We start from the raw sequence: 14243 nt of genomic DNA on the forward strand, positions 1-14243 counted from the left end.
TAGCCTATCCCGGGCCAAACCCTAACCTGGATGACGCTGGGCCAATTGTGCGCCGCCCTATGGTACTCCCGATCACGGCCGGTTGTGATACGACCTTACTGAAAAATGCATCTTCTTTAGGAGTGCTATTTATATCCCCCCCCCCCCCCCCCCCCCAAATTTAAAAGAATTAAATATTTAAAAATGTAAAAAGTGCTATTTATATCCCCTTAACTACTGAACATTCGTCCATACTGTGTGTGTCCCATCCTTGCAGGTAATTTATGACAAATGTATAAAGTATATGTTTTATAAACTCCAGCAAGCGTATTAGCCTGGTTTTGTTAGTTTAGGAAAAGATGTGGGTACGTTCTAGGTGTATTACATTTCTTCGCCATCAGAGGGTGACATTGAGTAGTTTTTCAAGCTAACAAAACCAGGCTAATACGCTGGCTGGTGCTCATGAGTTTATAAAACATATACTTTATACATTTGTCATAAATGACCTGCAATGATGGGACACACACAGTATGGATGAATGATAAATATATATATATATATTTTTACCTTGAATGAGTAGGTGTGTCAACTTTTGACTGGTACTGTATATATTATTTAATCATGGTAAATATGAATCGGTTATCACTTATTCACCAATACAAAGGTGAGCTCTTGATTCACTAAGTACTTCCGCCCATAGAAAACAGTTTTTATGACGTTTTCTCTGTATCGGCCAATGGGAAGAGAAGCAGAGTTTCGGTGAAGAATTTGAACCGAGTCGCAGAAGCAGGCGGACAGACAGAGGACGCTTCGATAGCTAGAAACTACCATCTTTCTGTGGTTTCAGTGTGTTTTAAAGAAACCTATTTTAGGCAACACATTTTTTTTTTTTATCAACCAGTGTTGTCTTTTTGGTGGACCGTGACCATGAGGAGGAGGTTGGTCAAAAACATTATCTGTGTTTGGATGATGTCTTCGCATGTTGTTGCTATGCACGTCGGTAGCTAGCTACAGTAGCTGGATTGTTGATTACAGTAAAGTAGCTAGCTCGCCAACTTAACCAACGAGGGTAATATATTGAGTTAGTATTTGCAAGCTACCCAAAGTCACATATTGGCGCAAGATGCTGCAGTAAAGTTAGCTGTCGTAACCTATCGGTAAAAGCTAAGGTACTTGCCATGCTAGCTAGCAGTTTGTTGTTTTCCACCTTTTGGTTTGATATCAAAATAATTCAGTAACGAGTCCCATACCCAACTTTACTGTATATTATCACAAGTAGCTATGTAAATATGAACTGGCTAGACATGTATTTCAAATGCAGTCGTTAGCTTTGCTAACTGACGTTACTTGGGCTGTTTTGGCAAACCAATACCTAGTCCACCAACCGGTTTAACGTTAGCCTGACGAGATAGGAACGCCAATCAACGAGTCCTTGATCGGAAAATGTAGATGACAGCTTGACCAACTTCCTACATAGTTAGCTAACGCTACTTGCCATTTGACACCTTCGACAAACCTACTCAGCTCACTTGTTCTTTTGCGCAACAACAAGCTCTGTAATGCACACACAATGATCCATAACAACCCATAGACAGCGTGAACCTGATCTGTACTCTTTCCCGTAGTTACAGGCTGCAGCGTTCATATTTAACAACATATTTAAGTGACATGCTGTCACCCACTTTTCATTTTCCTCCCGTACAGTGAAATCCTTGCTGCGGAGTCGGTAGAATGTCTGAATCGAGCCCTTAACCGGTTGAAGGACATCTGGGAGGAAATAGGAATTCCAGAGGACCAGAGACTACAAAGGACTGATGTGGTTAGGAAACATATCAAAGTGAGTTCCGCTTCTTTTCCAAATCATATTTGTTTACTTTTTATCCAGTGGTCACTGGAGGGTGGGTATAATTTGTCGAACTTTCCAACAGGAATCTGTTCAAAAAACTTCAGAAATAACAAGGATGCCAGCAAACAAAGCATACAAAGTAGCATGATCAATTCACCTAGCTAACTAGCTGCCGAGTAGGCATCAACTCACAACGTAGTTTATTCCTAACGTTTGTCCACTGGCTACCAGTGTGAGGTCAGACATTTTTCTGAATAAAAGTAGTGAGTAAAAAAAAAAAAAAAAAGAAATATCCCACTACCTACCTGGTATCTTATTCTGCCGCTATACAACTTTGTATGCGTTATTTGTTGGCAACCTTTTTATTTACAAAGTTTTTGGAACAAAGTCTTGTTGGAACGTTCCTCAAATTATACCCACCCGGCACTTGACTAGAGAAACAGGGCTTTCGTAATCTCATTTTAGACCAAGGTGCATGAGCAGACTGGAGATATTTATTCAGCAACTCTTTCTAGATTGAATGGAGGTTGCTTTTTGAATCAAACTTCCATTGTCCTACCAAGAGTTGCTGAATGTGCCTTTAAAAAAAAAAATGAAACCAGTTGCCTGTCTTCTAACCCGTTTTCTTTTCTTCCCAGGGCTTGCTGGACATGATGATTGCCGAGGAGGACAGTCTAAGGAAGAGATTGATGAGCAGCATAGAATCCTGTCGTAAAGAGTTGGAAGTTCTGTGTACCGAGCTTCAACTATCCCCATTTGAGGTATAATTATTATTATTATTATTTCTTTTTTAAACCTTTATTTAACCAGGTAGGCCAGTTGAGAATAAGTTCTCATTTACAACTGCGACCTGGCCAAGATAAAGCAAAGCAGTGTGACAAAAAAATATACAGACACGAAAGAAAAAAGAAATGAAATGGAAATGGGGGGGACAATATGATGTTCACCATTATCTTAATGTTGCATATTTTTTTATTCAGAGCTCACTTTAAAAATATGTAAATGTTACTTTCCTGGTTAAATAAAATAATTACAAATGTTGCTAATGTTCCCCTCAACCATCTTGATGTGTTTTATAGGAGGACGATGCTGCAGCTTGCTAACGTTCCCCTCAACCATCTTGATGTGTTTTATAGAAAGACGATGCTGCAGCTGGCTAACGTTCCTCCCAACCATCTTGATGTGTTTTATAGAAAGACGATGCTGCAGCTTGCTAATGTTCCTCTCAACCATCTTGATGTGTTTTATAGAAAGACGATGCTGCAGCTGGCTAACGTTCCCCTCAACCATCTTGATGTGTTTTATAGAAAGACGATGCTGCAGCTTGCTAACGTTCCTCTCAACCATCTTGATGTGTTTTATAGGAGGACGATGTTGCAGCTGGCTAACGTTCCCCTCAACCATTTTGATGTGTTTTATAGGAGGACGATGCTGCAGCTGGCTAACGTTCCTCAACCATCTTGATGTGTTTTATAGGAGGACGATGTTGCAGCTGGCTAACGTTCCCCTCAACCATCTTGATGTGTTTTATAGGAGGACGATGTTGCAGCTGGCTAACGTTCCCCTCAACCATCTTGATGTGTTTTATAGGAGGATGAGGGGAGGACGATGTTGCAGCTTGCTAATGTTCCTCTCAACCATCTTGATGTGTTTTATAGAAAGACGATGCTGCAGCTTGCTAACGTTCCCCTCAACCATCTTGATGTGTTTTATAGGAGGACGAGGGGAGGACGATGTTGCAGCTTGCTAACGTTCCTCTCAACCATCTTGATGTGTTTTATAGGAGGACGATGCTGCAGCTTGCTAATGTTCCCCTCAACCATCTTGATGTGTTTTAAAGGAGGACGATGTTGCAGCTGGCTAACGTTCCTCTCAACCATCTTGATGTGTTTTATAGGAGGACGAGGGGAGGACGATGCTGCAGCTGGAGAAGGACATCAGGTCACGCCTGGAGGTGATGATGAAACAGAAGAGTCAGAGAGTCAAGGAGCTGAAGACTCTGTCCAAGCAGGACCGGGAGCTGTGTGACATCATGTGTTCAGTCCCCTTCTGTATTGACATGGACACGGTCCCTTCCCTGGAGCAACTGGACAGCTATCGCTCTTACCTCAAAGATCTCACTGAAGAGAAGGCACGTATGCTTCATTGTTCGTCATTTTCCTAGTATGTAGCCAGCATTTTTACCACCAGGAGTTTTTCCCCTTGGTCAGTTTATGTTGCTCCGAAAATGAGAGAAATTCAGGGCCATGAAATCGTAGTCACAGACTCTGAAATTAAAGACGGATCACTAGTTGCTTAATAGAAACTCAGACATTCTCAGTGAATGGAGGCTGTAACTTAACCCTATCAGTCCTGACACCACAGCAAAAATCAGCTTTTCATTTGTCTGACTTTCATTTATCTTCATGTCCAGCCTTTATTGAGCCTCACAATGGAGTGTTTTACCATGTTCGGTTTGGGACAACCAGGGCTACAAGTTGCACACACAACTATTTGATACAAACTGTTGCATTCATGAGTTTTATTGGCAAATGTGGTCTCAACCAAAGCAAAAACCTGATAAATAATAATTTATATGAATGTTGTAAATATAGAAATTGTTTTGCTCAGTGGGAAATGAATATCCAACCTAACTAGTCAGTGACAACTGTGTGGAGTTTGACGGCAACTATGTGAGCTTATTAACAGTTCTAGACACTATGACCTGGGATTTCCTATGGTCTTCTATGTAGAAGAACCTCTTATAGTATTATAGACATTATGTCCTGGGATTTACTATGATATTCTATGTAGAAGAACCTCTTACGGTATTAGACACTGTCATAGAGCAAAGCGTGTTAGGTGTTTTGTGAGTCTCAGCTTGTCGTTTTCTATCCACCCATTGGAATACTTTGTAGCTCAAACCGTTTGGACTCTACATCCTGTTTTGTATAAAATACACGGGGGGCCGCTTTGGGATCTGCCCTTGTTTCACAAACACCGCTCTAGCTCAGCCCCCCCCGTTCATCACACGTCTGTTGATTATCTGCGGAAGTAGATGAATCCCAAGTAGATGCAACCCAGAAGTCTTTAGCTCAGACACACTTTTTTAAACGGGGTTAAAGTTCAAAATGCGCCGGCTTTACGGTGGGACTCGTTGGGTTTAAAGCACAGACTTTTTAGGTTACTTTTGAGGTGCGTTTGAGAAATGCAGCTCTTAAGTTGGAATGGGCATGTGATGATCAAATGCTGATGTGTATAGTTACCCCAAGTTTAACGGCAAGTAAGCCTTCTATCCACGTAGGATTGAACAGGGTTACGTAAGTAAATCTGTTTAGACTGGAGTGTGTTCATTCAGACAATCTTTGTCATTTTAAGTTGAGGATTATGCTCTCTCTCTCCATTGTATGTTCCAGGATCGTCGCCACGGTGAGTTTGTGGGAATCAAGCGTCAGATCATTGTGTGTATGGAGGAGCTGGACCAGCTGCCAGACACCAGCTTTGAGAGGGACGTGGTGTGTGAGGACGAGGAGGCATTCTGTCTGTCCAACGACAACATCGCAGCTCTCCAACTGCTGCTGGGACAGGTGAGGAACTACTGAACGTCTGTTCAGTTACACCGTGAAGTCCGTCGCGATTCTTTATTCTACGTTAGAGAGGAATGTTTGTTCTACGTAACGTTTTTCTACGTCAGAGAGGAATGTTTGTTCTACGTAACGTTTTTCTACGTCAGAGAGGAATGTTTGTTCTACGTAACGTTTTTCTACGTCAGAGAGGAATGTTTGTTCTACGTAACGTCTTTCTACGTCAGAGGAATGTTTGTTCTACGTAATGTTTTTCTACGTCAGAGAGGAATGTTCGTTCTACGTAACGTCTTTCTATCTGAACGTTATACATTTGATACTCTGCGTCCTAATGATGTAACTACAGTATGTGTTATTATATGAATGGTATTTTATTTTTAATGTTTTATTTTTAACGCATCCCAAAATGCCATCTTGTCAGTCAACTCGTCACCTGACGGTCTTGTTGTGTTATTCTCAGCTGGAGGATCGTAAGACCGAGAACGAGTTGGTGTGTAACTCCTACCGCGGTAAGATCCAGGATCTGTGGGAGAAACTGCAGGTCCACCAGGAGGAACGAGAAGGCATGTCAGATCACATGGTCCAGTCCAGGAAGAAGAACATGGATGCTGTGAGCATTTTTTTTCTTTTTTTTTCTCTCGTGTTTTTCACAGCTATGGCACTCTTCTCGTATTCCATATTTTAATTATGTACGTAACCTGTCAAGCTGATCAGATATGGACATACTTGCAGTGAAATTTAGACGCCTGTCCAACATTCCTCTAAAAGGTTTTGGTATAGTGGAAGATGCAGGGGCTCGATACAGTTATATTCAGGAAAATGTTGAATTACATTAATTTACCTTGTTACCATACATGTTTTCAGAAAGCCTATAACCAACCATAGCCTTTTCACGTGCCCCATCTGAGTAGAATGAATAGTATGTTATCACTAAGGTTTGAACGGAATATCAGAACTGTAATTGGTTGATTTACTGACTGACGTTTGCGAGTTCCTTCCTGCAGTTAGAAGCGGAGTGCCGGCGCCTGGATGAGCTGAAAATGAAGAACATGGAGAATGTGCTAGAAACCATCAGGGCTGAGGTGTCTCTGTTCTGGGAGAGGTGTCACTACAGCCTGGAGCAGAGACGAGCCTTCACACCCTACTATGACGGTCAGTTGTCGTTTGGCTTCTATTTGCCGTGTCTATTTATTAGTGGATCATTTAAAGTACTGTCTTATAAGTTTGACCTTTGACCGTAATGTACTGGGTTGTGTCGTTCATTAGGGTACACAGTAGCAACACATTTTGCGACGGACTGCTAAAAATTCACGTTTCTAATTTGGACGGTAGTCCAGATAGTTCCACCTTGTTTCAGCCAGTTTTCTTCCGTTTGGTGACTAATGAACGTGTGAATACAACCCTGGTTGTCCTCGTGAGATTTAGTACAAATACATGTCTATCCCCCCTCAGTTGACCTCACCGTGGAGCTCCTGAACCTACACGAGGCAGAGCTACTGAGTCTGAAGAAGCATTATGAAGACCACAGGGAGCTGTTTGAAGGAGTTACCAGGTGGCAAGAGAGCTGGACTCTGTTCCTACAACTAGAGGTGAGCATTTTACTGATGAATATGAGACGTGTTCTTGTTTACAGATATTAGGCACAAAAAAAAAGTGTTTTTGTAGTGCAAACGAAATAATTCACATTGTCTAATAAAAGCTCCATATTAAATCACACTGAAAGATTATAATGATGTTTCCTGTATCTTTTGCGCCATTTTGAGTCAACTCTTTGGCTCCACCCTTCATGAGTTCAAGTGACTGTATTATAAACACAGGGTTCAACTCTTCACAGAAAAAGGCGACCGATCCTTCTAGATTCAACAACCGAGGAGGGAACCTACTCCGAGAGGAGAAGCAGAGAGCCGACCTGCAGAAAAGCCTGCCAAAGGTGAGATTTGAATGTTCATTGGTTAGTTCCTCTACCCAACGGTCTGTCCGAATACTGAATAGCTGGCTTGTTTTTGGTTTTATATTTCTTGCTGTTTTTTTTATTTATTTGGGACACGTTCTCTCATGTGTTCCAGTTGGAGAAGAGCCTGAAGACTCAAATAGACTTATGGGAGGAGGAGCAGTACAGAGAGTTCCTGGTTAACGGACAGCGGTTCCTCCAGTACGTTGAGGAGCAGTGGGAACTACTGCGGCTGGAGAAGGAGGGAGAGAAGAATGAGAGGGTACCATTTAAAAGACCTTGTTTCAATGCTCTTAATGTCCTCCCTTCCTCGAGCGAATCACTGATCAAACGCGATTTAAATAAACGTTGACTTAGATTGCAATCACTGTCTTGACACAGCTTTCCCCAATCATGTCGTAATTGAATCAGTGGGGGGGGGGGGGGGGGGTCAAAGTATTCAAACAGAGACATCTTAACTACTTCCCTTGTAATGAGTGAATCTGGTTCAGATGAGAATATTGACTGTGATCTGTGAAACAAACAGAAACTGGTTCAGATGAGAATATTGACTGTGATCTGTGAAACAAACAGAAACTGGTTCAGATGAGAATATTGACTGTGATCTGTGAAACAAACAGAAACTGGTTCAGATGAGAATATTGACTGTGATCTGTGAAACAAACAGAAACTGGTTCAGATGAGAATATTGACTGTGATCTGTGAAACAAACAGAAACTGGTTCAGATGAGAATATTGACTGTGATCTGTGAAACAAACAGAAACTGGTTCAGATGAGAATATTGACTGTGATCTGTGAAACAGCAACGGAAGAAGAACCGGCAGATTGAACATGACCTGCTGTATGGTACTGCTCAACGAACCCCGTCCAAAAGACGCCTTGCAGGGACCCCTACGCCTGGCAAAACAAGAAAGGTCAAATCACCTGTATCTTTTTCATTTTAATTGATTAGTCACTATTGTGGTTGTTTTTTGGGATCAAAATCTAGCTGTTTCATTTTTAGAAATATATTACCTTTGTCAGTTAGTTTATTCATAATTCAGCATTTTATTTTTTAATTAAAAACAGGAGCACTGAGGTACTTTACTGTTCTCTACCATAAAGTCGTTGTCATTGTGACTTAATGTGTTTGTTTTGTTTTTGTTCTCTCAGCTCAATGCCACGAGCAGTATCTACGGCTCTACTCCTAACAGCACCTTACGCTCTGCCTTCGGAGGAACCTTGTGTCAGTCTCCGGTCCTCAGACTACCTATGTCTGCCAGCAAGGTTAGTCGTGCACTTTAGCATCTGTGTTCAAGCACAGAGAATTACAATAAAAAAATTTTTTTTTTAAAGTATGGCTTAAAATAACTATTTTCTAACACCACCCTCATAGCTTCCTCTGAGGACCCCGAGTCGTGTTGGAAGAACCCCCCGTACGGTGGAGAGGAACAAAGAGAACATCTCCCACCTGAACGGCATGGCTCTGAGCGGTGTGTTAAGAAACCCGGCCCAAAGCCCTGTCTCGCACCGTAACATCAGCATTAACTCTGTCGCCAGCACCTATTCTGAATTTTCGGTAATTTCCAACCCCATTTCCTAGGTTATCGCCTAGCCTACCAATCATCGGCCCCTGGCAACACACAATCCAATCAAAGATGAGTAGCGATGTCTTTCAGTGTGTGTCCAGTGAGAGAATAGCACCAGGTTTTCTATGCACCAGGTCTCACTCTGTAACAGAGTGGTAATGTGTTTAAGTGAAAGCTTAGCACGCTATCGTGGACACCTGGACTAGACTGTTTCTTTTCTCTGTGACCATTTTTTAATTTTTTTTATTTAACTGGGCATGTCCGTTAAGAACAAACTCTTATTTACAATGACGGCCTAACCCCGGATGACTCTGGGACTCCCAATCACGGCCGGTTGTGATACAGCCTGGAATCGAACCAGGGTCTGTAGTGACGCCTCTAGCACCGAGATGCGGCGCCTTAGACCGCTGTGGCACTCGGGAGACCCCCATCTAACTCTACATTCTATTTCAGAAGGATTTTGTCAACATCGAATCCACCTCCATTGCCGGTTCTGAATGAAGGAACGTTTTTATTTAAATGCCATAACAGTGAGGCTCAACATGCTAAATGGCTAACCAAGAGTGCAACAGAGGTCTGGTTCGGTTGGCCTAACCATCTTGTGATGAGCAATTTTTACATTTTATTGAAGATAAAACTAACACTTTGTTGAACTGGACTGTGTGTTGCTGGTGGTGGGGGGGGGGGGGGGGGGGCAGATTTAATATTACCTCACTTTTTATTTATTCAATTCCCCCCCCCCCACACCTCACCAAATGTTATTAGTTGATAGACCAATAAGAGTGTTTCAAACCTCAACCAATAACAGCTAGTTTTCAGTTTTCCCCTCCCCACTAGCAGCATTCTTGCTTGTGAAATTTGCTCTTTGCGAAGACTCTTTTGTTTTCTTTTTGACAATTTTTAATTTCAAAAATATATAATCCAGTAAGGGACTTAATTGTTAACTAGAAATAATTTGATATTGAGATAACCGGCTGCATTTAGATATTTTAAACCATTCCGTGTTTTTCAATCTCTTCAACATTAACCTGCTGGCTTTTGTTCTACACTCTTTATGGGAAGTTTCTTCTTTTCTTTTTTTTTTTATCACTTTGGTGCAATTTTCACAACTCAAAGCACATATTAAAACGGCTCATATTTAACTCTACGCACATTTTCAAACAATCGCCTTTGTTCACTGCACCAAATCACTTTCAGTTTGGATCCGTATTCAATCTTAAATATCTGCTTTTCAAAATGCAATATTCACTTTACATTTTGTTCTTTATTTTTGTCATAATCAAACTGCTCAACTGACTTATGAAGTGCCTATTATGAAGTGCCTATTTAAGTTAACATGTATAGTTTGATAACTGCTGAACACTAAAAGTCAATATTTTTATCCTAATGTATCAATTTGACAAATTTGTTGAAAGGTAAAATCATATATGGATGTGGCTGTAAATACGACATCCTCCTCAATCGGCCAGTGTGCTTCATTGGAACAAAGTGGACAGTCCCACTATGCTACCATTTCAGAATTAGTGTACACTGTACTGGGGGAAACACCTGGGCTGTACATAATACTGTAACGACCGCGCTTATAAACCCAGGGTCGTTACAATACATTCCACTCATCTGAATGTCACTGAAAACAGATGCATTTCAAGCAGCGGTTGTGTGACACTGTATCGGTGGACTAGTCACGTTGGAAAGGTGGTCTTGTACAGTGTTGCATGGGGTAGAAATGGCGTAACACCCGGCTGTTTTTTTTACAGTAGCAAACTGCTTTACAATATCCCTTTCTGATTTTAATTTATCCTACATCCAGTATGTACTATATAACGACAATGAAACTAAGACTGAAATATTCCTTTATTAACATGCTCACAACCTGCCATTGGATACAAATGTTTAAAAAAAAAAATGAGTGAAGTTCTAGTCATACTGTATGGGGGGGAAAAAGATACCATATATCCTTCAGCATGTCAAAATAACATTTTTGAAATGTGTATCTTGTATTTTTGTTTGCTATTGGATTAAATGGTAGTTAAAAATGACTAAAATGGTGAGCCTGTCATTATCTGATGTATTAGGGACTAAATGTTCTTGTGGTATTTCACAGAATTTTGATTTTTTTGTTGTTGCATGAATGACTCTGTGGTGAAAGATGAGTGAAATACAAATGATTGTGCAGAGGTTCTGAACCTAAGATGGAGGGTGTTATCAGTTTAGAATTTTTACATAAGAGTTTTGAAACTGTGCCAGTTGTATCTGAAAAATGTGGACAAACTAAAAGGGATCTTCCACTTAACAATTCTACATTATTTATTAATAAAATAATGCTAATAATCCCACTTACCTCTAAAACAGACTTGACTTTATTGAATAGTCGTATTTTGATCTTCTGTTGATCTTCGGTTTTGTTTTTAATCTCTCTATTCTCCTCCACAGCGATTTCTCTCAAAAGCTTCCAAATCTGTCAAGACAGGACATCTAAACTCTACTGTCACTAATCTGAGCTGAGGGATCAGACCGAACTTGTCCCTGATTCATCCGGCTGGGACACCGTTCTGGCTTGAGTTTCCCAGGTTCCTGTACATGTCTAGATGAAGGAAATGTATTAACACCTGAATATAATGCATTAGTATCAGAACAGAACCCAGCGTCTCTCAGTGTGTTCTGGCTCGTAAGGTTTCACAACTACTGCATCGATCCTTAATAACTCAGACCCGAGGTCTTTGTTTTGTTTCTGTTGTCTGTGTCTAGATGAAGTGTCAACACCTACAGAACTTTTAAATACTCTGTCAAATTTGTAATATTTTTGTTCAATTTTTTTAATTTTTTTATAAAGCTTTGATCTGAGATGAATGAAATGTCGGAAGGATTTGATAGGTTAAGTTTCATAAATTGTTTTACGTTCATAACACTCCAATGCTTGTATTTATATATTTATCATTCACGTTGTTGCTAGAGTAACTTGTTGTACTTCATATAATTATGATGACCATTCTGTCAAATAAACATTGGCTTTACACTACATTAAAATATGGATCTTCAGTCATTTTTATTCAGTCGTGTTCAAACTAGGGATTTCATGACTGAGGTAATTCTGCTCCTAGATTATGAGGGCCCTCTCCCTGTGGTGTGTCATGAGTTCCTCCAGGGCCCTGTGGCGTGGCATGAGTTCCTCCAGGGCCCTGTGGCGTGTCATGAGTTCCTCCAGGGCCCTGTGGCGTGTCATGAGTTCCTCCAGGGCCCTGTGGCGTGTCATGAGTTCCTCCAGGGCCCTGTGGCGTGTCATGAGTTCCTCCAGGGCCCTGTGGCGTGTCATGAGTTCCTCCAGGGCCCTGTGGCGTGTCATGAGTTCCTCCAGGGCCCTGTGGCGTGTCATGAGTTCCTCCAGGGCCCTGTGGTGTGTCATGAGTTCCTCCAGGGCCCTCTCCCTGTGGCGTGTCATGAGTTACTTCAGGGCCCTGTGGCGTGTCATGAGTTCCTCCAGGGCCTCTCCCTGTGGCGTGTCATGAGTTCCTACAGGGCCCTCTCCCTGTGGTGTGTCATGAGTTCCTCCAGGGCCCTGTGGCGTGGCATGAGTTCCTCCAGGGCCCTGTGGCGTGGCATGAGTTCCTCCAGGGCCCTGTGGCGTGGCATGAGTTCCTCCAGGGCCCTGTGGTGTGTCATGAGTTCCTCCAGGGCCCTGTGGCGTGTCATGAGTTCCTCCAGGGCCCTGTGGCGTGTCATGAGTTCCTCCAGGGCCCTGTGGCGTGTCATGAGTTCCTCCAGGGCCCTGTGGCGTGTCATGAGTTCCTCCAGGGCCCTGTGGCGTGTCATGAGTTCCTCCAGGGCCCTGTGGTGTGTCATGAGTTCCTCCAGGGCCCTCTCCCTGTGGCGTGTCATGAGTTACTTCAGGGCCCTGTGGCGTGTCATGAGTTACTTCAGGGCCCTGTGGCATGTCATGAGTTCCTCCAGGGCCTCTCCCTGTGGCGTGTCATGAGTTCCTCCAGGGCCTCTCCCTGTGGCGTGTCATGAGTTCCTACAGGGCCCTCTCCCTGTGGTGTGTCATGAGTTCCTCCAGGGCCCTGTGGCGTGGCATGAGTTCCTCCAGGGCCCTGTGGCGTGTCATGAGTTCCTCCAGGGCCCTGTGGCGTGTCATGAGTTCCTCCAGGGCCCTGTGGCGTGTCATGAGTTCCTCCAGGGCCCTGTGGCATGTCATGAGTTCCTCCAGGGCCCTGTGGTGTGTCATGAGTTCCTCCAGGGCCCTGTGGAGTGTCATGAGTTCCTCCAGGGCCCTGTGGCATGTCATGAGTTCCTCCAGGGCCTCTCCCTGTGGTGTGTCATGAGTTCATCCAGGGCCCTCTCCCTGTAGTTCTCGCGGACCTGTGTGTGTATATATATATAGACTCACTGACTTGAGGGACGGGACCAGGAAAGTCACACTACCTATATTATATTATTATATATTATTATATATTATTATAACTCTAGCAGCTAATACAGACACGTCTCAACATCAACTGTTCAGAGGAGACTGCGTGAATCAGGGCTTCATGGTCAAATTGCTGCAAAGAAACCACTACTAAAGGACGCCAATAAGAAGAGACTTGCTTGGGCCAAGAAACACGAGCAATGGACATTAGACTGGTGGAAATCTGTCCTTTAGTCTGATGAGTACAAATGTGAGATTTTTGGTTCCAACTGCCGTGTCTTTGTGAGACGCAGAGTAGGTGAACGGATGATCTCTGCATGTGTGGTTCCCACTGTGAAGCATGGAGGAGGTGCTGTGATGTGCTTTGTTGGTGACACTGTCTGTGATTTATTTAGAATTCAAGGCACACTTAACCAGCTTGGCTAACACAGCATTCTGCAGTGATACGCCATCCCATCTGGTTTGCGCTTAGTGGGACAATCATTTGTTTTTCAACAAGACAAGGACCCAAAACACACCTCCAGGCTGTGTAAGGGCTATTTGACCAAGAAGGAGAGTGATGGAGTGCTGCATCAGATGACCTGGCCTCCACAATCACCTGACCTCAACCCAATTGAGATGGTTTGGGATGAGTTGGACCACAGAGTGAAGGAAAAGCAGCCAACATGTGCTCAGCATATGTGGGAACTCCTTCACAACTGTTGGAAAAGCATTCCTCATGAAGCTGGTTGAGAGAATGCCAAAAGTGTGCAAAGCTGTCGTCAAGGCAAAGGGTGGCTACTTTGAAGAATCTCAAAAAAAATATATATTTTGATTTGTTTAACACTTTTCTGGTTACTACATGATTCCATATGTGTTATTTCATAGTGTTGATGTCTTCACTACTAACCTACAATGTAGAAAATAGCGCAAATAAAGAAAAAGCCTTGA

The 14243-nt window shown here is 42.6% G+C and overlaps 1 protein-coding gene across 2 annotated transcripts; it reads left to right on the forward strand.

Annotated features, from left to right (window-relative positions):
* The first annotated feature begins 717 nt into the window (after positions 1–717).
* On the forward strand, positions 718–11935 carry LOC129861951 (protein regulator of cytokinesis 1-like). 2 transcript variants are annotated; one of them, XM_055933179.1, is made up of 14 exons: positions 718–917; positions 1684–1816; positions 2464–2586; positions 3723–3956; positions 5221–5391; positions 5849–5998; positions 6393–6540; positions 6841–6977; positions 7223–7318; positions 7455–7601; positions 8144–8254; positions 8493–8606; positions 8716–8812; positions 11342–11935. In XM_055933179.1, the coding sequence occupies exons 1-14, from the start codon at positions 907–909 to the stop codon at positions 11401–11403; spliced, it is 1734 nt and encodes a 577-aa protein (XP_055789154.1). In that variant the 5' UTR covers positions 718–906; the 3' UTR covers positions 11404–11935. The 2 variants fall into 2 exon arrangements, with proteins under 2 accessions (XP_055789154.1, XP_055789153.1); XM_055933178.1 differs by having other exon boundaries at positions 719–917; positions 8716–8898.
* The last annotated feature ends 2308 nt before the right edge of the window (positions 11936–14243 follow it).

This window comes from Salvelinus fontinalis, chromosome 9 (assembly GCF_029448725.1).
Source record: "Salvelinus fontinalis isolate EN_2023a chromosome 9, ASM2944872v1, whole genome shotgun sequence".
NCBI classification, from domain to species: Eukaryota; Metazoa; Chordata; class Actinopteri; order Salmoniformes; family Salmonidae; genus Salvelinus; species Salvelinus fontinalis.